The sequence below is a fragment of the Coffea eugenioides genome, unplaced genomic scaffold (assembly GCF_003713205.1).
Source record: "Coffea eugenioides isolate CCC68of unplaced genomic scaffold, Ceug_1.0 ScVebR1_2600;HRSCAF=3658, whole genome shotgun sequence".
NCBI lineage: Eukaryota > Viridiplantae > Streptophyta > Magnoliopsida > Gentianales > Rubiaceae > Coffea > Coffea eugenioides.
This window is the reverse complement of record NW_020863102.1, coordinates 9,504-35,612: the sequence shown is the minus strand read 5'-3', so window position 1 is coordinate 35,612 and position 26,109 is coordinate 9,504. Positions and strand designations below refer to the sequence as shown.

At 36.6% G+C, this 26,109-nt stretch overlaps 3 protein-coding genes and 1 non-coding gene across 6 annotated transcripts; 1 reads left to right on the top strand and 3 right to left on the bottom strand.

The window, feature by feature from the left end:
- Positions 1 to 4,854: 4,854 nt before the first annotated feature.
- LOC113757003 (zinc finger BED domain-containing protein DAYSLEEPER-like) lies at positions 4,855 to 6,528 on the bottom strand. 3 transcript variants are annotated; one of them, XM_027300429.1, is made up of 4 exons: positions 6,248 to 6,528; positions 5,850 to 6,165; positions 5,635 to 5,750; positions 4,855 to 5,092 (listed from the first exon to the last, which is right to left on the bottom strand). In XM_027300429.1, exons 1-3 carry the CDS (start codon positions 6,524 to 6,526, stop codon positions 5,638 to 5,640), a joined length of 708 nt encoding a protein of 235 aa, XP_027156230.1. In that variant the 5' UTR covers positions 6,527 to 6,528; the 3' UTR covers positions 4,855 to 5,092; positions 5,635 to 5,637. The 3 variants fall into 3 exon arrangements, with proteins under 3 accessions (XP_027156230.1, XP_027156229.1, XP_027156231.1); XM_027300428.1 differs by having other exon boundaries at positions 5,639 to 5,750; XM_027300430.1 differs by having other exon boundaries at positions 5,639 to 5,735.
- A 4,033-nt stretch (positions 6,529 to 10,561) lies between these two features.
- On the bottom strand, positions 10,562 to 13,151 carry LOC113757004 (probable 2-oxoglutarate-dependent dioxygenase AOP1). Its single transcript, XM_027300431.1, has 3 exons — positions 12,681 to 13,151; positions 12,229 to 12,550; positions 10,562 to 11,079 (listed from the first exon to the last, which is right to left on the bottom strand). The coding sequence occupies exons 1-3, from the start codon at positions 13,052 to 13,054 to the stop codon at positions 10,840 to 10,842; spliced, it is 936 nt and encodes a 311-aa protein (XP_027156232.1). The 5' UTR covers positions 13,055 to 13,151; the 3' UTR covers positions 10,562 to 10,839.
- Positions 13,152 to 15,448: 2,297 nt separating this feature from the next.
- On the bottom strand, positions 15,449 to 15,555 carry LOC113757006. The gene has a single exon (XR_003466175.1). It is a non-coding gene; the product is annotated as a small nucleolar RNA R71 (small nucleolar RNA).
- Positions 15,556 to 15,613: 58 nt separating this feature from the next.
- LOC113757005 lies at positions 15,614 to 17,138 on the top strand. The gene is made up of 3 exons (XM_027300432.1): positions 15,614 to 15,667; positions 16,085 to 16,456; positions 16,629 to 17,138. Exons 1-3 carry the CDS (start codon positions 15,614 to 15,616, stop codon positions 17,136 to 17,138), a joined length of 936 nt encoding a protein of 311 aa, XP_027156233.1.
- Positions 17,139 to 26,109: the final 8,971 nt, after the last annotated feature.

The following is a 26,109-nucleotide window of genomic DNA, read 5'->3' as shown; positions in this document are numbered from 1 at the left end:
ACGCATCGATTTTTATGGATGAAAAGCTTTTTCTTCTTTTAAGTCGATGTTTATTCTTCTCCCCTATTGTGCCCACTTTTTCTTGAAAATGTTAGGGGAGTAGCTTTCTCCAGGATTAATCTATGAAATAGTAGTGTTTATTTTAGTGTGCTATCTGTTTTGTACCTAGAAGAAATAAATAAGGGAAAAGAAAGAAATTGGAGGGATACAAATAAATAAAATTTGGCAAGTAATCTACTGTTCAATCAAAAGGATTTGGAGGTTGAGGCATCTGATGAGATATTTTCTTTCTTTCCATTTCAATCTCTTTTTTTTTTTTTTGTCGAAACGTTAGCTTTATATATATAGCCAATAATTTACAGTAATTGGACAAAGGTCCAACCAAAAGGACAATCTCAGTTGGACATAGTTCAGCATAAATTATCTAAACTGACAAATACAACTTAATCACGTGATACACATATTAATCACTAAGCAAGATTACTGTACTCGGGGGCCCTCAAAATATCTGCTGATTTGGTGGCCTTTTGTTAAAAGCCAATTGTGATGAGACTTTTCTGCCCACGGTAGCAGCAGCAATGCCAGGAGGTCAACTGTGTTCTGTGGGGATGCACAAAGACAAACAGCAAAATGATGCACTGAGCACCGGAGAAAGCCGGTTTTGAGTGGATGAAATAATGCAATACACTTTAAAATTATAATAAAAACCCTCTTAAAAATGTGTTCATCGTCTAATGGGAAAGAACTTAGCAGCATGAAAATACCAGCGGTGGCTAGGCCTTACTGTTAATTTGGTGGTCAAGCTAAATTGATCCCCCGGGAAGTGCATACAGGGAAAGAGGCTAAATTGAGGTCGGACCCTCGTCCTGCAGCTCTTCTCCGCTGACATACTAATAACTTTTTGTTGTCCACAGTCTTATCTTTATTTTATTGGCTGCCGACAGTTTATCTTCTTTCTCATTGGTCTGATTGAATTCTCCTTATCTTCTTGGAATCTGTCTTTTGTATTATCCGAGACACCTTTTGAATTATACTCCATTTCATTAGGTCTTGTGCAAATGGTCCATCAAACGGAAACGGTGCTGCTGTGTCTGCGCCCTTTTGTCTTGTTTTGAGAAAGTTTACGTACTGCTGAACCATCTCCGGATCCTTCAACGTGCTCTTGAAAAAATCATTTACAGTACCAAATTTTGTAGATATATTTATTTAGCTGTTGGAAGATTCTTTTTTTTTTTTTTACTTGCTATTGAAAGATTCTTTGAAAGGTCCTTTTGAAACCTCTTTAATATGTCATTTTAACTTTTCTCCGGTTTGAAGAAATTTTAGGGATAATTTCACTCAACTCTCCTGAAATTTTAATAATTACGCAGACCTTCCTTGATCCAATCAAATGACTAAAATGTCCTCCATATAATATTTAATTCATAAAAAAACATTTAAAGTCAAAAAATACTTCTTATTATTCTATTTGTCATTTCCTAACCTCAAAGAACAATTTCCATCAATTTCCTCGAGTCATATGCTCTAAAGTCTAAATCCACATTTCACGCCCTCAACGGGAGCAAACGAGATCGTATTCTCAATACACTAAGCATCGAGCTACGCTGCAAATTCCGTCTAGTTCAATTTCTTCACGGCCCTACACAAGTTTTAGCCGTATGCTATAAATCCACATCCTACACCCTTGATGGGAGCAGATGAGATCGTAGTCTTCTCAATACACTAAAAATGCATCGAGCTAGCGCTGCAAAATCCGTCCAGTTCAATTTCATGGATAACCCAAAGTTGCAAAAACTTCCTGTCATCAATTCCATGGTAAAGGGTTTCATGTGAATTTATACTACTTGAAAGATCGATTGTGTTAGTAATTGAACCAAATTAGCCTGCATGTATTAAACGTGCAAAGTGTTTAAAGTCAAATTTCACCTCACGGAAAGTGTCTTTGTAAATTTAAGGGCCAAGAGTCTACTTGTCATACGATGGGAGCAAATGCTCATAATAGGAAAAGAAAATGCTTACAATTGGCTTTGAATCTGTTTCGAATTACAGTTTGTTCTCCCACTGAATTGTGAAACAATTCTTAGCATCATGGCTGTTATACCAGTTTGGTGAAAAAAATAAATAAATGAAAAGAATCAACTATGGAGCATTTCTAACATCATTATTAAGTTGCAAATTGACTTTATTTGGCCCACAACATTTTTTACCTATCATTTGAGTAACTTATATTTAGAAGTATTTGCTTAGAGAGATTTTTTGGGTTGCCCCAACTGAAAAATATTTTTAGCTCATTGTCTAAAACAAGGTGAATATTTTTGGGTTGGGAGCAAAATTAAATAAATTGAAGAAACATTAAAAATGCAAGGTGAAAAACCGTTCTTATTATAATAAACAAAACAGTTGCACACCACAAGAAAGAGGAAAAATAAAACAAGAATAAGTATGCGATCGCATGTGACGTGAACATGTATATCAATGACCTCATTGTAGTAACGACAATTGTTCTCTAGTAGAAGAACTTTTATAACCAGCAGCTCTTGGGCTGGTGGCCACCACCAAGCACTTAAGGCTTTGGTGGGGTGGGAGGCAAGGTTTCCACTCTTGTGGGTAGTGCACCCGTCTGATCCGGTGGTGGTTCTGTCCCCATCAGTCTCCATAGGCTCAGTTGAACCTCCCCAGTAGATAGAGTAGGAGTAGGAGTAGGAGTAGAGATGACAATCGAAAAAAAAAAAAAAAGAAGAACTTTTATATTTGTTTTCTAAAATAATTTTGATATAGTTATTCTTTTTGTCCTCTATATGTTTTAATTAATCGATATTTTTTGTCCTCTAGAAAGCGCCCTTATTTGCAAAAACAAAAATCTGGATAACCAAGCTTTTTTTTTTTTTTTTTTTTTTTTGCAGGCATGGAGCAACAGCAGAATACAACCTTGTTTTCATCGAGTTTTAACGAACGCGAATGCAAAAAGATTGTCATTGGGGTTGTTCTCTTTCAATAGTGGGGTCATACACATCCTCAGGAGTTGATTGATGATGAACATCCACAGCGCTTTAAGTCATTTGATAGCCTGGGATTGCTCGATTTCTTTCTCGAAGAAATGCGAATGGGCCTGCCAACTGATTCTACCACCAAGAAATATTGTGGTCTTTGACTTTTAAAATCTCTCTCAAAATCTCACACACACACACATACATACACACACTAGTGAGTAGGCCGCGTATCGATCAAGCTGGCAAGCATCAGCATTTTCAACCAGCTGGTCATAGAGTCTCTGAAGTTCTCTCACAGCGCCTAACTACAAATCCATTTCAGAAGGTGTTTGACTTTTAAAAGACAACATAGAAGACTCTGACCATACGCTTCTCACATAGCACTGAAGTGATTTGCTTAAACATCATCCAAAATTTCTTTCTTTTAAAACCTATGTTCTTTTGAAAGCTATATCTGTTTGGATTGCTATTTTTAAAATTTTTTTATAAAAAAAAATATTATAGTGATTTGATGTATGTGAAATAAAAAAATGATTGAAAAATTTATTTACGAAAAATAAAAAATATAAAAATTGTCTGATAGAAAATCCCAATCCAAACAAGGCCACGAAAGAAAAGTACAAGTAGCAAAATTTTTACCTAACATCTATTTAACTATTCAAATTATATGTAGCCAGTACGTCTAAAAAATGCAGCACATTTACACATGATATGAGCAAGCTAAGATATCATTTCTAGTTTGCCATTATTGTTACAAGCTAACCAGAAAAAATCTTTTGAAAGGAGAGTAGCTCAACCAGGTGTAGATGCAACAAACTTAACAAGAGTACAAGCGATAGGATTACTATTCTTAAAAGAGCAAATTATCCGGATGGCCACTAAATTTATGCAATCGTCGAGTTTTGATCACTAAACTATTAAAAGTCTGGTTTTGGTCACTGAAATGTATAAAATTAAGATTCAAAGCCATTCCGTTAGATTTAGGCGTTAAGTTCAAGAAGGAACGTTATTCAAGGGACAATTTAGGAAGTTCATCAGCAAGAACAGCTTCGTAGACAAATCCATTGTTCCCCCTACCAAGCTCATTGAACTCCTTGAAACCATTGGTGGTATCCTTCAGTTCTGAAAGCCGAAACACTTGGGCAATCCCAGGACATTGGACCACACATGGAGGAGGATTTGGATCACCATTGGACCACACCGAATGGCTACTTTGTCAACCGAACCCGAACTTCCAAACGACACCGTTTCGGTGGCGAATTCTCCCATAGTACTAGAGGTATCTCCCTACGGCGCTTCATACGTACACGGGTCAGCGTTGCAATTTTGGTTTGTGCCCAGGGAAGTACTCCTGCGATGCACAGGATAAAGGACTATAAGATGAAGACCCAGATGGGTCAAAGATCGGGTCGGATTAGTTAAAGCATGCATCGCAGGGCTGGCATTGGAGCTAGTTGATTTGGCTACCCTAGACCTGGCAATTGGGCGGGTTGGGCGGTTTTGGGCGGGTTGATATTGGGTTTTTATTTAAATGGGTTATACCCAACCCGCCCAACTTTAAATTGGGTTACTTTTGGGTTGGGTCATATTGGGTCATCTCAAACCCATGACCCAAATATGACCCAATATATTAATTAATAGATTTTGATACATAAATTCTCTTAAATATATTTTTGCATATAAATTTTTTTTTTCACACACATAAACACATTTTCACACACTAAAACAATTTTGGTCCAAATTGAATATAGCATGAAAAAATGTTATACCAATATTAAACAAGATCCAATCACTCCTTAATTAAATTGAAACTTGATAAGAGAGATACAATTCTCAACCAATTAGTTCAAATATCACTATCCAATTCATTTGAAAATTCTTCAAAAAATTAACGCAACATTAGAACAGGTCCAATGACAACACAACCATCAACTAGTCACCAATAAAGCACATTCTAATCCTTCAACAACTCATTGAGGAAAGATAAATAACTACTGAACACCCCAAAAATGCTAGAATTCAAAGCTGAAACTAATTTGCTTTATGGAACTTGGGCAGCATTCAAACCCAGTGATATAACAAATGGACATATACTGGAACATCTGCAGCAAAAATAAGATGGCAAGTATTAGCAACCAACAAATAAGTAGAAGCAACGGAAGAATTGGACACACTAAAGACAACCACATTCTAAATAAATACATGGATATTATTCCACAGAGGGTAGCACATTCTTAAGACTTCGCAGTCAGCAGTTCATAGTGGAGCCAAAGATCATGCTATTACGAAAGTCAAATTAGTTGTTAATACCAATCTTAGATCATTGTATCATGTTTCACTAATAATGCTTTTGGCAGGTCAAAGAATCAACATCACAGAGGTAAAAAATGCCAATAAAGCTGACATATTGCTCGGAAAAAGACATGCACTCTGAATCAGCTTTTGTAGTGAATCACTAGTGATAATACCCAAACCTGGTGGCAAGACAAAGAAGTATTCTACGACAACAAAAGTGAAGCTTGAAAAATCATGACATTCCATGACCATACCCATTATACACCAGGAGCACAAATCACAACTCTAACTAAAATAACAGTAGAAAGCAATAACAAGTATTCTAAAATATCGAGTTCACATGACATACTTACTAAGTATCAACATTTGAAGATGCATCTTGTTCAGCACTTAATCTACTAATATCAATTCCAAGATCTTGCTCCTCGTCTTCTTGTTCAACTTCAAAATCTTTATCAAGACACTCTAAAATTTAGCAGATTTAATCAACCAATGCAGAAAATAATTAAAGAGATCCTAAGCTACTGAAAATTCACAGTCAATGCAACAAAATATCTAATTTACCTTCACTATTATACAACCAATCTCGAGAACACAGTAGTGCCTCCACATTATCCGGCAACATAGAAGTTCGAAATTTTCCAAGAATTCTCCCACCATGACTAAAAGCAGACTCAGACGCGACAGTGGTAATAGGAATACTTAAGATATCTCGAGCCATAAGTGAAAGTTCAGGATATCTAATTCTACTCTCCTTCCAATAAGTCAAAACATTCAAATCTGGTTGTTGCTTACGATCGACTAGTCGCTCCTCAAGATACAACTCCAACTCAGATTTGTTACCACTTGCCTCTTGTTGAGATTGGTACACATCAAAACCCTACAAATATCATAAATATTGAACGTTTAAGGTTATATAAATTGAAACAAAATACAAAAACATAAGAATCAATTTTACTCACATCCATGAGATCTCTAGTTTGTCCATTATCACCATTAAAAGTACTCTCCATTGGTGCAGCAGTAATACCAGTGTTGGTCTTAGAGTATTCTTCGAACAAACGAAACAACTTTTGTTTAATACTAAGAACCTTTTCATCCCGTGATTGAGGATCCAACACAAAAAAACAATATTCCACAAACTGGAGTTTGTAACGAGGATCCAGGATAATGGCAAATGATAAGATAACACTATAGCAGTCCCAATACTTTTGAAATTTGGTCTTCATATTAGAAGCCATCTCACTAATAAAAAAATCTGGACTATTGGCCTCTTTGTTTAAGAGACATTGAATCTTCCAAACATTGGGAAAGTATAAGTTAGCTGTGGGGTATTTACTTCCCGAGAACAAAAGTGTCATATCATAGAAAGGCCTCAAAAACTCTGCAATCTTTTCGACCCTCTGCCATTCCTCTTCTAAAGGACACAACTTGTAGTCATCATCTACATCTTGAAGTCGAGAAAATGCATGTCTAAAAAGTAAGGCCCTCTCAAGCATCAGATAGGTAGAATTCCATCTAGTTACTATATCCTGTCGCAATTTCTTATTTGTCTCCAATGACAGTTGTTTCACCAATTCGGCAAACTTTATGACCCTACTTTCAGATCCTTTCACATACTTTACACTTTCTCTAATTTTATAAATTGCGTCATCAATCACATCCAGTCCAGCCTTTACAATTAAATTCAACACATGTGCACCACAACGAACATGAAGAAATTCACTTCCACAAATAGAAGAACCATTAAATAAAAAATAATTTTGCAATAATCTAGTCACTCTATCATTGTATTTTGCATTATCTAGAGTGATGGTGAAAATTTTTTTATCAATACCCCATTCTTTTAGAAAATTAATCAGCTTCTCGGATAAATTTGGACCATTATGAGGAGGGGGTACATGACGAAACACAACTATTCTCTTCTGTAAATTCCAATTCTGATCAACATAATGTACTGTAAGTGACATGTATCCATCACTAGTAATAGAAGACCATAGATCAGATGTCAAACAAATTCGCCCGTGTACAAGTTCAAGCTCTTTTTTGACCTTTTCTTTTTCTCTTCTATAAATCTTTAACACATCAGATTTAGCTGTATTTCGCGAAATGCTTTTCACAGAAGGATTTAAAAATAAATGCAATTCTCTAATTCCAATGTGTTCCACAAATTGGAAAGGGTAATTATGTTTAACAATTGCAATAGCCACCTTATGTGTGTGTATGTGTGTGTGTGTGAGAGATTTTGAGAGAGATTTCAAAAGTCAAAGAACACAATATTTCTTGGTGGTAGAATCAGTTGGCAGGCCCATTCGCATTTCTTCGAGAAAGAAATCGAGCAATTCCAGGCTATCAAATGACTTAAAGCGCTGTGGATGTTCATCATCAATCAACTCCTGAGGATGTGTATGACCCCACTATTGAAAGAGAACAACCCCAATGACAATCTTTTTGCATTCGCGTTCGTTAAAACTCGATGAAAACAAGGTTGTATTCTGCTGTTGCTCCATGCCTGCAAAAAAAAAAAAAAAAAAAAAAGCTTGATTATCTGGATTTTTGTTTTAAAAATAAGGGCGCTTTCTAGAGGACAAAAAATATCGATTAATTAAAACATATAGAGGACAAAAAGAATAACTATATCAAAATTATTTTAAAAAACAAATATAAAAGTTCTTTTTTTTTTTTTCGATTGTCATCTCTACTCCTATTCCTACTCCTACTCTATCTATGGAGAGGTTCAACTGAACCTATAGAGACCGATGGGGACAGAACCACCACCGGACTAGACGGGTACACTACGCATAGTGCACCCGTCTGGATTTGAAATAGAGCCACAAGAGTGGCATTTTTTGTGGGGGAGGCAAGGTTTGAACCCTTGCCTCCCACCCCACCAAAGCCTTAAGCGCTTGGTAGTGGCCACCAACCCAAGAGCTGCTGGTTATAAAGGTTTGAACCCTTGCCTCCCATCCCACCAAAGCCTTAAGGGTTTGGTGGTGGCCACCAGCCCAAGAGCTGCTGGTTATAAAAGTTCTTCTACTAGAGAACAATTGTCGTTACTACAATGAGGTCATTGATATACATGTTCACGTCACATGCGATCGCATACTTATTCTTGTTTTATTTTTCCTCTTTCTTGTGGTGTGCAACTGTTTTGTTTATTATAATAAGAACGGTTTTTCACCTTGCATTTTTAATGTTTCTTCAATTTATTTAATTTTGCTCCCAACCCAAAAATATTCACCTTGTTTTAGACAATGAGCTAAAAATATTTTTCAGTTGGGGCAACCCAAAAAATCTCTCTAAGCAAATACTTCTAAATATAAGTTACTCAAATGATAGGTAAAAAATGTTGTGGGCCAAATAAAGTCAATTTGCAACTTAATAATGATGTTAGAAATGCTCCATAGTTGATTCTTTTCATTTATTTATTTTTTTCACCAAACTGGTATAACAGCCATGATGCTAAGAATTGTTTCACAATTCAGTGGGAGAACAAACTGTAATTCGAAACAGATTCAAAGCCAATTGTAAGCATTTTCTTTTCCTATTATGAGCATTTGCTCCCATCGTATGACAAGTAGACTCTTGGCCCTTAAATTTACAAAGACACTTTCCGTGAGGTGAAATTTGACTTTAAACACTTTGCACGTTTAATACATGCAGGCTAATTTGGTTCAATTACTAACACAATCGATCTTTCAAGTAGTATAAATTCACATGAAACCCTTTACCATGGAATTGATGACAGGAAGTTTTTGCAACTTTGGGTTATCCATGAAATTGAACTGGACGGATTTTGCAGCGCTAGCTCGATGCATTTTTAGTGTATTGAGAAGACTACGATCTCATCTGCTCCCATCAAGGGTGTAGGATGTGGATTTATAGCATACGGCTAAAACTTGTGTAGGGCCGTGAAGAAATTGAACTAGACGGAATTTGCAGCGTAGCTCGATGCTTAGTGTATTGAGAATACGATCTCGTTTGCTCCCGTTGAGGGCGTGAAATGTGGATTTAGACTTTAGAGCATATGACTCGAGGAAATTGATGGAAATTGTTCTTTGAGGTTAGGAAATGACAAATAGAATAATAAGAAGTATTTTTTGACTTTAAATGTTTTTTTATGAATTAAATATTATATGGAGGACATTTTAGTCATTTGATTGGATCAAGGAAGGTCTGCGTAATTATTAAAATTTCAGGAGAGTTGAGTGAAATTATCCCTAAAATTTCTTCAAACCGGAGAAAAGTTAAAATGACATATTAAAGAGGTTTCAAAAGGACCTTTCAAAGAATCTTTCAATAGCAAGTAAAAAAAAAAAAAAGAATCTTCCAACAGCTAAATAAATATATCTACAAAATTTGGTACTGTAAATGATTTTTTCAAGAGCACGTTGAAGGATCCGGAGATGGTTCAGCAGTACGTAAACTTTCTCAAAACAAGACAAAAGGGCGCAGACACAGCAGCACCGTTTCCGTTTGATGGACCATTTGCACAAGACCTAATGAAATGGAGTATAATTCAAAAGGTGTCTCGGATAATACAAAAGACAGATTCCAAGAAGATAAGGAGAATTCAATCAGACCAATGAGAAAGAAGATAAACTGTCGGCAGCCAATAAAATAAAGATAAGACTGTGGACAACAAAAAGTTATTAGTATGTCAGCGGAGAAGAGCTGCAGGACGAGGGTCCGACCTCAATTTAGCCTCTTTCCCTGTATGCACTTCCCGGGGGATCAATTTAGCTTGACCACCAAATTAACAGTAAGGCCTAGCCACCGCTGGTATTTTCATGCTGCTAAGTTCTTTCCCATTAGACGATGAACACATTTTTAAGAGGGTTTTTATTATAATTTTAAAGTGTATTGCATTATTTCATCCACTCAAAACCGGCTTTCTCCGGTGCTCAGTGCATCATTTTGCTGTTTGTCTTTGTGCATCCCCACAGAACACAGTTGACCTCCTGGCATTGCTGCTGCTACCGTGGGCAGAAAAGTCTCATCACAATTGGCTTTTAACAAAAGGCCACCAAATCAGCAGATATTTTGAGGGCCCCCGAGTACAGTAATCTTGCTTAGTGATTAATATGTGTATCACGTGATTAAGTTGTATTTGTCAGTTTAGATAATTTATGCTGAACTATGTCCAACTGAGATTGTCCTTTTGGTTGGACCTTTGTCCAATTACTGTAAATTATTGGCTATATATATAAAGCTAACGTTTCGACAAAAAAAAAAAAAAGAGATTGAAATGGAAAGAAAGAAAATATCTCATCAGATGCCTCAACCTCCAAATCCTTTTGATTGAACAGTAGATTACTTGCCAAATTTTATTTATTTGTATCCCTCCAATTTCTTTCTTTTCCCTTATTTATTTCTTCTAGGTACAAAACAGATAGCACACTAAAATAAACACTACTATTTCATAGATTAATCCTGGAGAAAGCTACTCCCCTAACATTTTCAAGAAAAAGTGGGCACAATAGGGGAGAAGAATAAACATCGACTTAAAAGAAGAAAAAGCTTTTCATCCATAAAAATCGATGCGTCTGGTGTTTTAGACGCCACAATAGGCCTTCAGTGGATTCGGAGTATTCCAATTATCATCTGTGCTCAAGAATCGGAGATAACCAAAATTGTCCAATGGCTCATATAATAAGGGGTGTTCATCATCAACCAGCTCTGTTGGTGTCTCTACCAATTTCTTGCAATAGGCGAACTGTGCAATCGAATGCCTTTCTTTTCCCTTCATAGTTACTCTATGAAATGGGGAATGCACTCTACCGTTGCTCCACGCCTGCATTTCAAAAATGTATACAATCAATGTATTAATATCCACTATACAAGTCAGCATTTACAAAAAAAAATACCGAAAGTTATGGCACAAATGCCATGCCAATATTCTAGATGATTAAGGTAGTAACATCTGTGAGGCCTTTTTCCTTTTCGTTTTAATTTGACCATAACACATCCAACTTAGATAATGTATGGCGAAGCCATTATTGAATCAAGTTTTCTAATTGAACCAAAGTTTTTTAACTTTGTTTTTTGCTTTTTACATAATGTTGTAGTATTTTAATAAAATAATTAAATTCTCAATTAAATTATTGAAATTTTCTGAAATTTATAGGTGTTTGAATGATTTTTCCTGAAGATTTATTATATGAAATTATGACTTTTCAATTACTTCGAGGTATTGTAACTTACAATTCAAATTTGGATTGAATGGGTATTGACCAAAGAATGTGAAATTATGATTTTTCAATTACAATAAGTTTTTTGTAACCTACAATATAAAATTGAATATGTTTTGAATGGCCAATAATTTCAGCATTTACTTAGTATTTTATTAGGAATATAGTTTATGTTTATCTAACTTTTCTTCACCTATATATATATATATATATATATGCATAGTTGAGATAGAAAAATTCTCCTACAACAGTTTATGTCTTTTGTGTCTAAATTCATTATTTTCTATATCATAGTTAGACAAGAAAAAAATAAGGCATTTATAAAGGTATACTCTCCTAGTTGTGTAGTCTAAAGAGAGTGTTAGTAAGTATGGCTGAAATGGTGTATCTTGGAAATGACAAGTTAGAAAACCTGCTGCACTAGAGTTGATTCTTTTATAGAGGCTTGAATCACTTTTATAGAGGCTTGAATCACTTTAAAGAAAAACAGAAATATCCGTGTCTCAACCCTCCACACTTGAGTATTAATATATTGTTATTGTCTAATCTTTCTTCTGCATATTTGTTTTCATTTTTGTTCCAGGTGAAAACACATAAAAATTGTCCCGGTATATTCATGACAAAGGGAAATGATTTGAAAAGGAAAATGGAATTTTAAAACATGGATTTTTAGAGGATTGCAATGTTGTAACTAATCAAGTTTAATATGATCCAGGCTTGCACATTTAATGACAAAAAAGAAAATATCTCACCGAGAATACATCTCCAGCCATGACTACTACGGAGGAAGGAGGAAAATCAATAGGAATCCAGCTTCCATTCTTCAACTGAACTTCTAAACCATCAGCTTCATTCTGTTGAAGTATGGTTATGAAGTTCTTGTCAGTATGAGGAGCAACGCCGACATTCACCTCATTCTGTTCGGGTACCCTGTACCTTATGAGTCTAACAGTATAAGTCACTGATCCCACATGAGATTCGTGGTACTTCTCCACACCATAGCTTTCAAACACAAATTTGCTCACCATTTTATCTAATTCTGCTACTTGATTTGCATAGCAATGAAACAGTTCGCTAGTCGTGGGAGGGCATATTCAAAAAAAAAAAAAAATATTAAAAAAAAAAGGTAAGCATTTAGGATATGAATAATGCATAGTAGCAATAAACTATAAGAAGAATTACATATTAATGGAAACAAGTTTACCAGAAATGGTTATTTTTGGAGGGCGACATCTGATTTGCGAACTTCTCGACTGCTTCAAGATTTGTTGCATCTTCAATGCTCAGGCTTTCGTAGAGGTGCACGTTGGGTCTTGGCCGAGCATAACCAATGAGGGGAGTTTGAGAAGTGTTTCGGACTTTAATCTCCAACGGGAGGTTAAACAAATCTTGCAGCTCAGAGAACATGGAATCACTAACCTCTGAAGGATACTTATCATGAACAGCTATGAAACAGCCATACTCTTCAAATGCCCGTGTGACAATGTTTCGCGCTTCAGTCCAAGAATCTTTTCCGGATCTTAGGATTTCCTCCGTTAAATTTATGACCGGAAGCCTGATATTTGAAGCGCATTCCATGGTTTTAGGCAGCCTCTTTCCTTATACGCACTTCCCGTAGCTCAATTTAGCCTGATCAATTAACAATAAGGGGTAGCCAATGCTGGTATTTGAAGAGCCAAGAGTGTTAAAACACACAAAAAGCTAAGCTATACTGAACGTTAATGTGCCACTCCACTCATTCCAATCACTTCTAAAAACGGTACCTAAATTACTAGAAAAATGCCAATTGAAGGACAAAGGGCAACGCAAGTCTTTAAATTTTCAGTGTTGTCAATTTACTTGCACCAAAGGAGAAAACAACTACTAATGAAATACTAAGAAAATGGGGAGTGTGAAAGGATTGGATTAGATTTCGTCCAAATGCACATTCTAAACAAGCAAGTAAATATTGCAGTAGGTGAAGATAAGTATTCAAGCTTTCTATTATTCAAGCTTTGTATCATAGTTTATGAAAAAGATTTGTCAAGTTGTAACCTAATTATTTGTCTTAGTGCTCCGTAATTTTTTTTATTCCAATGGTGTCCCTCACCAGATTACATACACGACGTGATCTCTCCGACTTATAAGATTCCACTCAAATAATATTAAAAAATGATAATATTAATCTTTATTATCAGGTCAATTTCGATGCATGGGACACTCTCTCAATTATCTTATCTCCATAGATTTTTTTAATAATCTACAGTGGTTTAGGGCGGCCATTGGTTTGGCGGCACTTTTAATATATGTTATAATTGTTGTGACGCTTTTGTATGGATGTATCATTTTTATGTGGTTAATTAAAATAAAAAAAGGCATTACAAATTGACAAATTTTTATACGCGCCCGTACTTCACTGCTGATTCATATTGAGACCACATCATTTTCAGTTTATCAACTTCAATACTCCAAAATACATTCGAATGGTTAGAACTCTATAACTCAAAACATCCAAGCCAAAGAAATTATTCCCCCATATTTACAGCACTTTTTTGGTGCCACGTTTACACTATTTTCTGGTAGTGTTCACTAGTACGAACTGAGAAAATGGAAGTCCTCAGTTCAGACATAATAAAAGGCATAGAGGCAAGATTTTTTCTTAGTTCCGGGGGCTTGGGGATAATAGAGACAAAGTTTTTGGGCACCGGCATATTTTTTTTTGAACCACGGGCATAAATTACCCAAAAGAATAACTAGTCATTAGTTTGATTTATTCGAATTTGCAGTGAACTAGACCTCCCTCTAGTTAAACAATCAAAGGTTAACTTGTCATCCCTTGCTCAAGGACCTCCCTCTCATCCCTTACTCGTTGATTGGGTACATAATTACTATTAAATTTATGTATATTTTTCTTTGATTTTGGCCAAATTATTGTAATAATTGATGGATTATACTTATATTTGACAATTAGTGCTAATTTCAGGAATATGGCAAGACAAGAGTCAAAAAACGGATTAATGACGATTCTTAGCTTTTTTTCATGTAGTCGTGCCTAAAGCTAGCCTGCAAGTCCGGAGAAGTTGGGATTTACGCATGGTAGTTTCCCAATTCAAGTTGAAAACCTAAAAAGGCATATTTCCAAATTGTATTGGAAAACGATTTGATTTATCTTTTATCAATTTAGGGAATATTTCTTTCATAGGAAATTAGAAGTACTAGTAGTAGTAGTAGTACTTATTTGGAAAAGTAGTAACGTGAGGAGAAGGGACTTTGCTTTTCTTGACTTTAAAAGTTCGTCCGTGGTCCCAAGAGAGGGGATACTACTAGTCTTAGCAGCAAGCAAGAACAACGGAGCGCTTTGCTTTTCGTATTTTCTTTAGTTTTTTTCTTTTGTCAGGCGCGTATGCGATTTCCTTCAATGAAATTGTGCGGATTGCCTCCCAACGATGAGTGGCTAATTTCTTATTCTAGTCAAGGGTTAACCAAGAATTTTGTTCTCTACTACTATCAGATCTAATTATTTTATCTGTTTCTTTTATTCGTTAGTATTCGCATGTTTTCTGATTTAATTTCGCATACTTGTTTTGTTATTTGAATATCAAGGGTTTGATATTTAATTCAACCTAACAATCTAGTATTAGTTAAATCCGTAATTGTTTAATTCTCTTAAATTAGTGGCGACTAGCGTGATTGGTTTCATATTAGGGAAATATATGATCTAATTTAAATAAACCCTGGTAGTGTGTTTATTGATTAGAATAGGGCTTTTCTAGTTTTTAATGCAATCAAGAAATTAAATTCTATGGGCATATTTAGAGTTGTTTCTTTGTTAGTGGAGTTTCAAAAGATGACTTACGAATAAGGTGCTTCTCTTATTTTTTCAACGATCGTGCAAAGTCTTGGTTACTTCATCTCCTTGAAGGATCTTTGAGGACATGGGAAGATGTTAATAACATCTTTATGACCAAGTACTGCTCTTCTTAGAAGACCATCGATTTAAGGAACAAGATTTGCATATTTTCTCAGATGGAAGGAGAGCTAATACATGAAGCATGGGAGCGTTGTAAGCTACTACTTTCTCAATGTCCTCACCACCACTATTCATTGGCGTTGCAAGTGTAATTTTTCTATGATGGGTTGACCTTAATAACCCTGAATATGGTGGATATTGCAGCAGGAAGGTATATTGGTGACAAAACCTTGGAGGAATTTGTTAGTCTCTATGAATTGTTAACTAGCAATTCTTAACAAAAACCAATTCGGGATAAGAGAGTAGGAGTGCATGAAGTGAATGTGCCATGGGATTTGGGCAGGTAGTTGAATTGAGTCATCAAATGCAATAACTCTTAAAACGGGTAGCTCAATCTCAAGAATCATGTGCTTAATCTCACATGTATAGGTATTCTGGTGCTAGTTACTATAATAGAGATCCTCTCTCCATGGTAGAAGATGTTAATTTCATGGGGGGCAGAAGTTGCAGCCAAGGAATGATCCTTTTTCCACCACATATATGAAGGATGGAAAAACCATCCTAACTTTTCATGAAAGGATCTATGGATTAGACCTATGGGACCACTTGGGTTTCAAAATTTGCAGCAACTTTCTCAATATCCTTTTCAACCTGCGTAGGAGAAAAAGTCCAACCTTGAAGAAATGATGCTACAATACATGCAAAAGGTGGACCAAAAGATGGACCAGTTTGACAAACTTGCTCAATCTCAACAAGCCTCCATTCAAAATCTTAAAAGGCAAGTTGGTCAACTAGTAAAGGTAGTAACTAAAAGGGCACCAGGGAAATTGCCTAGTAGCACTGAGGTGAACCCAAAAGAAACTACTATGGCTGTGACTCTTCGTTCAGGCAAAGTATTGGATGATCTTGTCATTAAATCCAAGACTAAACCAAGTGCAAAGCATAGGAGGAGCGGAATTGCTATTAAAAGTGAAGAAACTGGGGATTCGGGGAATGGTTCATGTGAAAAAATCAAGGGGAAGATAATCAACGTATGAAGGTGCTTGAGGTGAAAGCTTATGTGCCGCCCATCCCTTTTCTCCGAAGGCTTAAGAAAAAGGCAATTGACGAGCAATATCAAAAGTTTGTGGAGTTGCTCAAGAAACTTCAAGTGAACATGTTTTTTTTTTTTAAATTCTTGCTAATATACCTGCTTGTGTAAAGTTCTTGAAAGAAATAGTGTCTAATAAAAAGAAGTTAGAAGACTTTGTAGAGGTGTCTCTTACTGAGGAATGCAGTGCAATGCTACAAAATGGTTTTCCTATCAAGATGAAAGATCCAGAGAGTTTTAATGTACCTTGTCAATTTGAACATATTATTGTTGATAAATGTTTGTGTGACCATGGATATAGTGTTAATTTGATATCTCTATCATTTTTCAGGAAATTAAAGTTTGCCAATTTGGGGCCTATTCAAGTGATTCTACAACTGGCTGATCGTTCAGTGTGTTATCCTATTGGTATTGTTGACGATCTATTAGTTAAAGTTGGTAAATTTTATTTTCCTACTGATCTTCTTGTTCTTGACATGGAGGAGGATATTTGTATGCCAATTATCCTCGGTAGAGAGGTTTTAGCTATGGAAGAGGCTAATATAGACTTACTTGAAGGAAAATTGATTTTAAGTATTGGTAAAGAGAAAGAAAAATTTAATGTCTTTGAACTCTTAAAATAGCCTTCGTACGAGGAGTTTTGTTCCTATATTACTACTTCTAACGATTTGTATAGTGAAAAATATGTATTAGAGCAGGATGTAGAGGTCATCCCCTTGCAAAATTATCGTACATATTCTTCTTCAATCGTTTGAAAGTGCAATGGAGATGCGAAAAAATTATGCAAAATTGCAAGCACATGCTAAGGAAACTGTGAAATCATCCGAACCATTTTATCCACCACAATCATATGTGACCCTATCTGGCTGAAGAAGTTAAACTTATCGCTTCTCGGGAGGCAACCCGATTTTCTTTTTAATTTTATTTAATATTTTTCTTTTGTTTAACATTAATGGCGGTGTTTATTTCCTTAAAATTTTATTGCTTTCTAGTTTGAGTTATTTGGTGGTGTATTTAACTCTTATTTGTAGTGTTTTCTTGTCTTTTCATAGGTTGGTAGGATGCTTCCTGAGCTTGACTATTGGATGGTAATTAGTAATTTCTCTCACCCCATTTGGTCTTTGGCACTCCATTCGTTATCAGGGAAGTTTCACTTTCATTTCTTTTCTTGTTATTATTTCTTTATTTTATCCCCAACATTGAGGATAATGTTGTCTTAAATGTGGGGGAAGGAATAAATGGGTGAAGTGAAATTTTTAAAATTTTGGGCTAAAATTTTTCAAAGTTTTATTATTGATTCCCTGATAGGCAATGGCTTATATTTTGAGTATTATTATTGTTAAAGTGATATGTGTATGAATTATTAAGTGTTACATGGTGTTGCTTTAGAGTACTTCTTTGGTGAATATTTGAAAGTTTGAGACCTTTTCAATTTTTGGCTAATTTTTCTAGGTATTGTAAATATTTTTCTAGCATTTTTCTTCTGAATTTGGCCTAATTATTAATCTTTGTTCTCCATATTATTGGGATATGAAGCAGATTTTTGTGTTCTTATTTGTATTTAAATGCTTGTTTTATTAATTTGGCTGCACTCCGTTGGTTGTCGTTGCCCAATAACCGGGAATTTTCGCCTAAAAGTGTTGGCTTTTACATCAAAAAGTGATGATTGTTATGAGTATGTGATTCTTTAGCGGTGGAAGCTAAGTAACCAGGCTCTTCCATTTGGGAGATGTTGGAATTCGCATCAAAAGGCTTAAACGGCTAATAATTAAGTGTATTCCCTTTGTTAAAATGTGAAAAAGCTTAAGTGTGGGAGAATTTGAAGAAAAATAAAGAGAAAAATATGAAAAGAAAGAAACAAAAATATGTGGATAATAAGATTGGCATGTGGATCCATGTGGCTAAAAGTTTAATATTTTGCTTAATACTTGGGCCATTTGCAAGGAAATGCTTGTTAAATATTTTTATTCCTAATTTAGTTAGCTGGACTTGAAAGGGTCGATGGTGTTAAAAGCTAACCGAAGAAGTGTCTCTTTAGTTTTTACTATTAGTACTTCGACACTTGCATAGAATGGTTGCTTTAGTAATGATAACCTTGAATATAGCCATTATTTGTATTTAATTCGTTTTATTCTTGTACTTGAGAACAAGCACAGACTAAGTGCGGGAGAATTTGATAGGGTATAAATCATAGTACATTTAAATGCATAAGTTGCTAGATAACCACGTTATTTTGAGCTTTATTTTGAGTAGAAACTACTTAATTTTGCTCTTATAGTGTGACGCCCCCACTTCTCCCTAATGTGAACCAAAGGGTATCGGCGGGACGGCTGCCCAATTCTCGCCAGGACTCGGTACAATTCTCCTTCAAGCTTAACGCAATGATAACTAAAACGACAAGATGATAGGGTATAATTTGTTAGTAAATTTATTATTGATTTCCCCTTCTATCCCTGACAAATATTGTGTTAATTGCTGATATTTACTCATATTTGGTATTTGGAATCAATTTCAGGAGTGAAGCAGAAAATTACCAAAAAGGAGGGACTTGTATGGAAAAATGCAGACTTCTAAGGGCTTCAACCTTTAGGTCCTTGAGTTGGTGGGGACCACAAGCTAGTGCAAGGCATTTAGTCATTTGGACTTTTCAAAGAAAGCAACGTAGAGAGACTTGGAACAACAAGTACTTGGGAGGCTTTGTCCACATGTGCGGGGACCACGGATAAGAAGCATGAGTCATCTGGACTCTAGGAAAAGAAACGTACAAGACTTTGAATTTGGTGTGGGGACCACTAGAGATAGCATTAGACTTCCTTTTGGCTTTAAAAAGGGGGAAACGTACAGAGAACTTTTATCAATCAATCAATAGTTTTAGTTTAGAGCTTTTTAGCCTAGTTTAGTTTTCTTTTCTTTCTTGGTTTTTTTGATGGCCTGGACCTCAGTGGAATTACTTGAAGATTTTCTCGTGAGGCGTGGCTAAGTTTGTCTAGTCAAGAACAACGAAGGATTTGGTTCTACTAAATTTGTGAGATCGAATTAGTTTTTATTTATTTTCATTATTCACTGGTATTTGTCTATCTTCTGCTTTATGTTCATATGGTTGTTTTATTATTCGATTATCCAGGGCCCGGATTCTAGATTAATTCAATAACCTGAAGCCAATTAGGGTAGTTAAATCCGTAATTGTTTAATTATTCTAAACTGGTGGCAACTGGCATGATTGGGTTTGTGTCAGGGAGATAGACAGGCTAACTTAAAGAGACCCTCGTAGCATGTTGATTGGTTAGAATTAGGCTCTTCTAATTATTCATGCAATTAGGGAATTGAACTTCTATGGTCGTACCTAGGGTTATTTCCTGATTAGAGAAATAGTCAACGGTCGTACCTTGGCTATCGACAAATTGAGGAAGAGTTGGTTGTTTATCGCGTGTATGACAACTATAACTAATTTATCAGATAGTAACTGGAATAATCCTTGCATCTGTGATCGAATTAAGTGAACCATCTCCGAAGTTGTCTCTTGGCTAGAGTTCGTCCATTATTATTTTTATTGTGATAATTAGTTATTTGAGTTGTAGTTATTTTATTTTATTTTAATTTATTCCAAGTAATTTAGTTACTATCATTTTCAAAAACCCCCCATATCTGGAACTTGAAAAGAAATTAAATTATCCCCAGTCCCTGTGGATTCGACCCTGCTTACCGCTATATACAGAATTTGTATTTTATTTAAGCAGGTATTTATTATTGCACAGGTTTGACGCCTGCCAATTTTTGGCGCCGTTGCCGGGGACTGGTGCCAGATTAATTTGTTTCTTTTTGAGTTCATCTTGTTTTTATTTTTGTTTATTTATTTTTCTCTTATTTTTTTTATTATTATATAGTTTATGGCTTCTAACACTCCGTATTTTGGTGATAGACTGGATTTTGTTTCCGGGGAAGGCGATGAGACTAGTTTTTTTGCTAAGTTTGCATATAAAGAGGCAGTAAACTCTATTAGAGAAAGAATGGCTGCTGCAACCTGTAAAATTTGTTATGCCAGGGATCATTCAACCAGTATGTGCCCCGAATATCAAGATAATCTGAGTGTCCCACTCAATAATTATGGAGATTTTTCACCATGGTCTCAAACGTGATATAACCCTAATCCAAACGGGTATGATCAAGGATGGTGGGATAACTCCAGTTATAATTATACAACAGGGCCACTAGATTTTCAACAGCTAGAGTCTCAAGAACCGTCATCCATGTCAGGTATGTCTCTTGAAGAAATGGTTGAATTAATAGCTACTAACATATATCAAATTCAACAGGAGGTACAAAAAATGAGTGAAGAGATGAAAGAAGCAAGGCTTGAATGGGCATTTAAAACGAGCGAATTGATTTCTCCAGTTTATGAAGAATTGTCCTCACCGACTATTATCGACCATGAGGAAGATGAGAGTGCAATTATTCTGACAAAGGACATGGTATTGCAAGGGTCTCAAGAAGAAGAATCTAAAGATGCAGTTGAAAAGAAAGTTGAAGCGCAAGAATTGAGACCCCAACATCAAATGGTTCAAGTGAATGAATCCAGTGAACAATCTCCAAATGCGGTGACATCTCCTCCATTTCTTGATCAATATTTTCCTGACTCTTATTCTTTAATTTCTGTTAGTGAGATTGATTTTATTATACCAGAAAATTTTTTGTTTCATGACAGGAACAAGTTAAGAGTCACGATGGCAAAATATCTCAAACCAGTAGGTGCTTGTGATGGAGGAGTGAATGAAGATTTAAGGTCATTACTTGGTTGTTCGGCGCAATCTACTGGTTCATGGAAGACCGTAGCTCGTGTGCTCAAGAATTACTCTATTTACGAGGGCTATCAGGATCACATAGAAGATGAAACACTGAAACGAGCCACAAGATTTTATCCTCCATGAGCAAAGCATAGCATGTCTAGCCAAAGACATTAAAGAAAGGCGCTACTTGGGAGGCAACCCAAAACTATTTGTTTCAGTTTTCATGCATTTTTGAAGTTTTAGTTAAGTGTTAGTGTCAAGTAATGGTTTGATGTTTGGTGGCAGGGGAATTAGCAGTTAGGCGTGCCCACGCCAGGCGGTCACGCCTGAAGGAAAGAACTTTTCGCTCAGGTTCTGCGACCTCCATAGTAGTTAGACGTGCCCACGCCAGATGGTCACGCCTGAGGGAAAGAAATTTTCGTTCAGGTTCTGCGGGTTTCATAGCAGTTGAGCGTGCCCACGCCAGGTGGTCACGTTCAAGCAAAAAAAAAAAAAAAAAAAAAAGGCGGCGAAAAGACTAAATTGCCCTTATTATTAAAAAAAAAAAAAAAACTTCCGTAGACCTACTTCTTCCTTTTCTTTCTTTTTCTTCTTCTTCTTCTTTCTTCTTTTCTCCTTGCCCGCCGCTGTCCACCAAGTTTCAGCCCGGAGCGCCGCCCTCCGCGCCGCCACTTGCAGCGCCGCCCACCACGCCTGCTGCCCAGCTGCGCGCCGCCACTTGCAGCGCCGCACGCCACCAGTCTCGCGCGACCTCGCCCAGCCTCGAACGACCTCGCCCCTGCGCGCGACGCAGCCCAGCGCCCGTGCGAGCTCAGCCAGAGCTCCAGCCGCGCATCCCCCGCACAGTCCACCAGCTCGCGCGCCACTCCCCACCGCACAGCAGCAGCACGACGCCAGGCGCGCGCATCTCCAGCAGCCAAGCGCGCGAGCTCCAGCAGTCATTGCGCGCGATCTCAAAGACCACCATCGCAGGCCACGCGCGTCCCTCCTCAACCTGTCAAATGAGCTGAAAAATTTTTCTCCGGTGATATCTCTCTCTCATTTACTGTCACTAATTAGCTGAGGCCAGATTATTAGTTCTAATTAGCTGAGGACAGATTTTTGAATTGTTAGCTGAGGCCAGACATTTTTATGGTTGATTTGAGTGCTGTGATATCATCTGTGGTTGGTTGACACTATTTGTCCAATTTTGGGGTGGAATCTGAAGTAATTTGGGGAAAATTTCATTGTTTCCATGTTTAATTAGTTTTTGAGTGAAGTTTTTATGTGTTTATCTACTTAATTGATTTTTGGGCTGTTTAGTTTCTATTTGTTCAATTGTTGGTGTTTGGAGCTGTGTTCGGAGACCCCTATTGCACCCTTAGTTGAGTAATTTTCTGGGTTGGTTTGTTGAATTAGTATTGCCATTGGTTGACTCTAAGTACCTTGTTTGGGGAGTATTCGGTTTTGTGATTTCAATTGCTAAGCTCATTGGAGCACTTGCCGAGATTTTGAGTTGCATGATTTCTGCATTGACTAATATTCGGACCACCACTGCTTATTGTTTGTAATAGCTGCTTTGTTGAGACTTTCGCCTAGTCCTTAGGTGCCTGAAGTTTCCATTTTCTTGATTGGGGTGGCCGTTTATGTTGCTTCATTATCTGTGGGATGCACCAGTGGTACTGGTTGGGGTATTATAACTACATTTGTTGCCACTTGGTTCTAGTTGGTGGGCTACTTGATCGAAAACTGCCAAACATTTTGATTTAGTTGTAGTCCAAAATTTGAACTACTATTGCTGGTTTTGACGGTTTCTTGGCTCATTTGCTAATTTCGGTTGGTTGAGTTGTGTAATTTCTTATCCAATTGGAACCATTTGGACAGATTTTGGGTGGGCAATTTTTGTCGCTCTCTGTTGATCTTTGGGAGGCATTTCTGACCGTATTCTACGTATTCAAATTGGTTGAATTCACTGCTTTGTCGAGGTTATTTTTGGTATCACTTGAGTTCTACTTTGCTGATTTCTGTCTTGCGTCCCTTGAAATGCCTTTGGTTGGGTATTTTCTTCATTTGTTTGTTGAATTGGAAGGCTACTGTGCCACTTCCATTGCTTATTGCTGTTGGTGGCGTCTAATTGACTTGCTGGAGTATTTTACCTATTGATTTCAATTGCTAAATCTTTAGGGCATTTGTTGGGATTTTGGGTGGCTATGAGTCCATTTGCTGAAATTCGTTGCTTTGTTTAATCAGTCGCATTGCTCCTAGTTTGCTTGAGTGAAATTGGTTGGACGTCCTTTGCCTGTGGAGTTTAACTGTTACATTGTTTGGAGTGGTTTTCTGGTACTGATTGACTTGTTGGGTTTAAATTGCTCAGGGATTTAAATTGCTAATTTGGTGAGCCATTTATTATGCACTACCCTTTTGAATTGGGAGATACCTGTGCTTATTGGGTTGATTGTTGACTTCATTAGAGGATATGGATTTCTACTGATCTGCATTTACTTGTTCCTCTATATGTTGGCAATTTTGTTTCTATTGATTGGGTTACTTGTTAGCGGCAATAGTGAGATCAATGTTCTCTTCTAGGTCCAGAATCTCTTGACCTTAGCCTACTCCAACCCAACTCAACCATTCCCCGCCTCACTCACTGCTGTGGCCCCGCCATGGTCCCCGTGATTTCAGGGAAGTACCGTTGCTCTTTTGCTTACTATTATTGTTTATTTATCACATTGAGGGCAATGTGTGAATTAGGTGTGGGGGGATCAGTTGGGGTGCTAGTATTTTTTGTTTTTAGTTTCTAGAGGTTTTTCCTTTGTTTTAGTTTGATATTTATCTCCTTTTTCGTTTGTTTTCTTTTCTTTTCTTTTTCTAGTGGTCAGTCTTCATATGAATACCAAGTTTGATACTGGATTGTTGTCTCTAATTCTGCTATTGCCAAGTGTTATTAATAAAAGGGTATCAAGTTGATGTGGTTGAGTTCAGGAACATCTCTTTGGTGTATGTCAATGATTGCTTAACTTTTCCAATTTTTGGTTAACTTCTCTAGGCATAGGGAATGATTGTGGGCATTTTTCATGTGAATTGGTCCAATTATTAATTTTAGTTCTCCATGTTTGGAAATTTGAGGCTGGCTGCTGTTATCTTTGTGATATTTTCTAGTTATTGTGGTATGTTATCGTAAATAAGAGGTGACTGTACTCCACTAGTTGTTACTACTGAGTAACCGGGGATCTTCACCTAAAGTGTCGATTCTCGCGTCAAAAGGTAGTAGTTACTATGAGTGCGTGGTCCCGTAGCAATTAGAGCTGAGTAACCGGGCTCCTCCATCTATCAAATGTTGGAGTTCGCGTCAAAAGGCTCTAAGGGCTATAGACTAAGTCTTTTGTTATTCAAAAAAAAAAAGGAAAAAATAAAATAAAGATTGGGTTAGTATGTGAATAAGTCAGCTTGCCAGTTTGTGATTTTAATGTCGAGATTTTGGTTAATAGTTGGACCATTTGCTGATAAATGTGAGCAACCATTCCTTTTTCTTAGATTAGTTTGCTTTAAATTGGAAAAATTGGTGGTTGGGAAGCTAACCGGAGTGATTTTTCTTGGATCTTAACTGTGATGCTTGATATATGTTTTTCTGGGTATCTTGGCAATATGATAGTTAGAGCAATAGCCATTGTCAAATTTTGGTGTTCAATTGCTGTTCTTATGCTTGAGGGCAAGCATGATTTAGGTGTGGGGGGAATTGATAGGGTATAATTTGTTAGTAAATTTATTATTGATTTCCCCTTCTATCCCTGACAAATATTGTGTTAATTGCTGATATTTACTCATATTTGGTATTTGGAATCAATTTCAGGAGTGAAGCAGAAAATTACCAAAAAGGAGGGACTTGTATGGAAAAATGCAGACTTCTAAGGGCTTCAACCTTTAGGTCCTTGAGTTGGTGGGGACCACAAACTAGTGCAAGGCATTTAGTCATTTGGGATTTTCAAAGAAAGCAACGTAGAGAGACTTGGAACAACAAGTACTTGGGAGGCTTTGTCCACATGTGCGGGGACCACGGATAAGAAGCATGAGTCATCTGGACTCTAGGAAAAGAAACGTACAAGACTTTGAATTTGGTGTGGGGACCACTAGAGATAGCATTAGACTTCCTTTTGGCTTTAAAAAGGGGGAAACGTACAGAGAACTTTTATCAATCAATCAATAGTTTTAGTTTAGAGCTTTTTAGCCTAGTTTAGTTTTCTTTTCTTTCTTGGTTTTTTTGATGGCCTGGACCTCAGTGGAATTACTTGAAGATTTTCTCGTGAGGCGTGGCTAAGTTTGTCTAGTCAAGAACAACGAAGGATTTGGTTCTACTAAATTTGTGAGATCGAATTAGTTTTTATTTATTTTCATTATTCACTGGTATTTGTCTATCTTCTGCTTTATGTTCATATGGTTGTTTTATTATTCGATTATCCAGGGCCCGGATTCTAGATTAATTCAATAACCTGAAGCCAATTAGGGTAGTTAAATCCGTAATTGTTTAATTATTCTAAACTGGTGGCAACTGGCATGATTGGGTTTGTGTCAGGGAGATAGACAGGCTAACTTAAAGAGACTCTCGTAGCGTGTTGATTGGTTAGAATTAGGCTCTTCTAATTATTCATGCAATTAGGGAATTGAACTTCTATGGTCGTACCTAGGGTTATTTCCTGATTAGAGAAATAGTCAACGGTCGTACCTTGGCTATCGACAAATTGAGGAAGAGTTGGTTGTTTATCGCGTGTATGACAACTATAACTAATTTATCAGATAGTAACTGGAATAATCCTTGCATCTGTGATCAAATTAA

Coding starts and splice junctions, on each gene's coding strand:
- LOC113757004 (XM_027300431.1), bottom strand. CDS start 13,054: ATGGAATGCGCTTCAAATATCAGGCTTCCGGTCATAAATTTAACGGAG. Junction 12,551..12,680: donor TCCAAAAATAACCATTTCTG/GTAAACTTGTTT, acceptor TCCCACGACTAG/CGAACTGTTTCATTGCTATG. Junction 11,080..12,228: donor TGGCTGGAGATGTATTCTCG/GTGAGATATTTT, acceptor TTTGAAATGCAG/GCGTGGAGCAACGGTAGAGT.
- LOC113757005 (XM_027300432.1), top strand. CDS start 15,614: ATGGTGGATATTGCAGCAGGAAGGTATATTGGTGACAAAACCTTGGAG. Junction 15,668..16,084: donor ACAAAACCTTGGAGGAATTT/GTTAGTCTCTAT, acceptor CAACCTGCGTAG/GAGAAAAAGTCCAACCTTGA. Junction 16,457..16,628: donor TCAAGGGGAAGATAATCAAC/GTATGAAGGTGC, acceptor GCTTGTGTAAAG/TTCTTGAAAGAAATAGTGTC.
- LOC113757003 (XM_027300429.1), bottom strand. CDS start 6,526: ATGGCTTCTAATATGAAGACCAAATTTCAAAAGTATTGGGACTGCTAT. Junction 6,166..6,247: donor AAACTAGAGATCTCATGGAT/GTGAGTAAAATT, acceptor TGATATTTGTAG/GGTTTTGATGTGTACCAATC. Junction 5,751..5,849: donor TTGGTTGTATAATAGTGAAG/GTAAATTAGATA, acceptor GCTAAATTTTAG/AGTGTCTTGATAAAGATTTT.